This window comes from Penaeus monodon, chromosome 12 (assembly GCF_015228065.2).
Source record: "Penaeus monodon isolate SGIC_2016 chromosome 12, NSTDA_Pmon_1, whole genome shotgun sequence".
Lineage (NCBI taxonomy): Eukaryota > Metazoa > Arthropoda > Malacostraca > Decapoda > Penaeidae > Penaeus > Penaeus monodon.
The window spans coordinates 37642304-37644803 of NC_051397.1; the positions used below are offsets into that span (position 1 = coordinate 37642304).

At 32.7% G+C, this 2500-nt stretch overlaps 1 protein-coding gene across 1 annotated transcript in view; it reads right to left on the minus strand.

Moving 5' to 3' along the window:
- Positions 1-1288: 1288 nt before the first annotated feature.
- LOC119579419 (phosphoglycerate kinase-like) overlaps positions 1289-2500 on the minus strand; it is a 7899-nt gene continuing 6687 nt past the window's right edge. The window contains exons 8-9 of the mRNA XM_037927222.1: positions 2021-2220; positions 1289-1831 (exon numbers count right to left, since the gene is read on the minus strand). Of these exons, the coding sequence (XP_037783150.1) occupies positions 1791-1831; positions 2021-2220 (241 nt within the window). The 3' untranslated portion in view covers positions 1289-1790. The remainder of the gene's footprint in view (positions 1832-2020; positions 2221-2500) is intronic.

Here is a 2500-nt window from a genome sequence, read left to right on the forward strand (position 1 = left end):
GGACCCCCAAACATAAGCAAATGCAGTGAATCCACATTACTTATCTTAGCATAATATTTCCACAGGCCTTGAATGTGCGAGTTATAATGTTTAAGTTAGAAGGGGCATCTTTGTTGGAATTCCATACAAAGATATGCGAATTGGGTTGTTATTTCGCAATTTAGATTTTGCATATCATAAATCTAAGTTTGGACAATGATTGATTCAAGACAATGTTAGCTTGTGGTAAAAATACTATCAATGATGAAGTGTGTCAAAGGTGAATTTTAATAATATTATTAATAAATTTTAACTGAAATGAGCATTATAAAAGATCTCTCATTGTGATTATTATAACTAAGTTTTTACCTGCAATATGTAGCTTCCAGATTAATTTTTTCCCCATTTACTTAAATCAGACGAATCAAATTATAGATCTATGAAACCGCTTATCTCTATATTAGTCTTCAATGAAAACATTTTCATTTCTTCAGTATTCAAACTAAAAAGGATTTAAGAAAATGCACTGATAATGCAAAAAAGAGAGACCCTGAAAACCTATGTATGTGGTACCTGACTGTAGACGATAACAGAAAGCAATTCAGAAAATATTTAACAGAAAAATGAGAGAGAGAGAGAGAGAGAGAAAGAGAGAGAGAGAGAGAGAGAGAGAGAGAGAGAGAGAGAGAGAGAGAGAGAGAGAGAGAGAGAGAGAAAGAGAGAGAGAAAGAAAGGAGAGAGAGAGAGAGATATTAAATTCATATTTGACAATGATTCTAGGTATCATAACCATTATTGTGTCAACTCGCATTACTGTGGTGGCCATGATACCCACTTTATTCTTCCAAAAATAAGAAATCTTGAGATTACAGGAATACTCATTTGAGGGCCTGACAGATGAAAAGACTTAGGAGACACTTCATTTTGCAAGACACTTTGCAAGTATATATAGTCAGGCAATGTGAATGAGAAACATTTCTGTCAAAATTAACTGAAAATAAATAGATAAACCACATTGTTAACAAGAACTGCAACTGGCAATGAGTATCACATCATTCTTTATCATTCAAGTCTGCAAATTTATAATTGGAACACCTTGCTAATGATGCACCTGGAAGATACTACTGATGCATTTCCTAACTTTTAAAATTTCCTCATGTTTAGGATGGATAAAGAGATGTTATTTTCCCTGAATATCGAGTACGTCTACTAAATATGATATAAAGTAACTCAACTTGCCTGGGAGGAAAATATGAGCCTAATCAATCTTTACACCTGTAATGTATATGGATCTAAATAAACCACAATAGAGTACCTTATCATTTATTTTGTCTTGAAAATTATAATGGCCAAAATATATATACTGAGAAATAATTTAAGTTCAATGAATTACTTTTACTCAATGTTTCAATTAATTTTTTATTAAAAAATCAATCTTTTTAAATAAGTGTAACAGGTATTCATCTGTTAAGGTACATGTATACATAGCATATGTATTACAGGAACTGGACTACAGTTGACAACTCTTCACAAAAACAATTACTGAAAACACGTAATACTGTATTCCAACTGAGACTAGAAATAAATATCTTTAGATTTAGAAAACGTCATCACAGTAATACAACAGTCTTACACTATACATTCCACACAATTTACATTTCAGTCCCTAAGAAATGGAAGTGTTTTATACATATATGTAATTTGACTTTTCTGATGTCAAATTAAATGCAAAACTTATTTTCCAGTGGTTTTCCAGTCTATGACTTAAAACTAAACAATTATCATTTGATAAAAGAATCTGTCAACAATTCTTAAGCATCTGTGAGTGCTGCCACTCCAGGCAGAGTCTTTCCTGAAATTGGAAGATGGGAAATAAATTAGTAAAAGTCCAAAAAAATTATCTTAATCTTAGGAATATCTGGCACACATCCTACTATGAGCATTACTGACTACATGATAACTTTGTGAAATATATCTAGTATATCTTTATTTCAGAGTACAAAGTTTCATTTTCCAATGCAAGAGACAAACATAGACAAACCTTCCAGGAGCTCGAGAGAGGCACCTCCACCGGTAGACACATGGGACACTTTGTCCTCAGTTCCCCACTTTGCACAGCAAGTGGCTGTGTCACCACCACCAATAATGGTTGTGGAGCCTGCCTTGGTTACATCTACCACCATATCCATGACAGCCTTGGTGCCACTGGCAAACTTATCAAATTCAAACACACCACAGGGTCTGCAAGAGACACAGAATAAAGGGGGTGGGGAACCAGTAATGCCTGTATTCATATTAAAATGTAAAACAAAATCTGTAAAACAATTCCAAATATAATTCCCTTTTAATTTAGTTACAGCAAAGAAAGAAATCAGAAAAATATACCCATAACAAAACAAGCCATTCCTTTCAAGTAAATAAAAAATAAAACCTTTCAAATTAAATAAAAAATAAAAGATGGATAAAGGTAACAGATGAATGCATATATGATTAAAGCAAAACCAGACTTCAGTAAAATTAA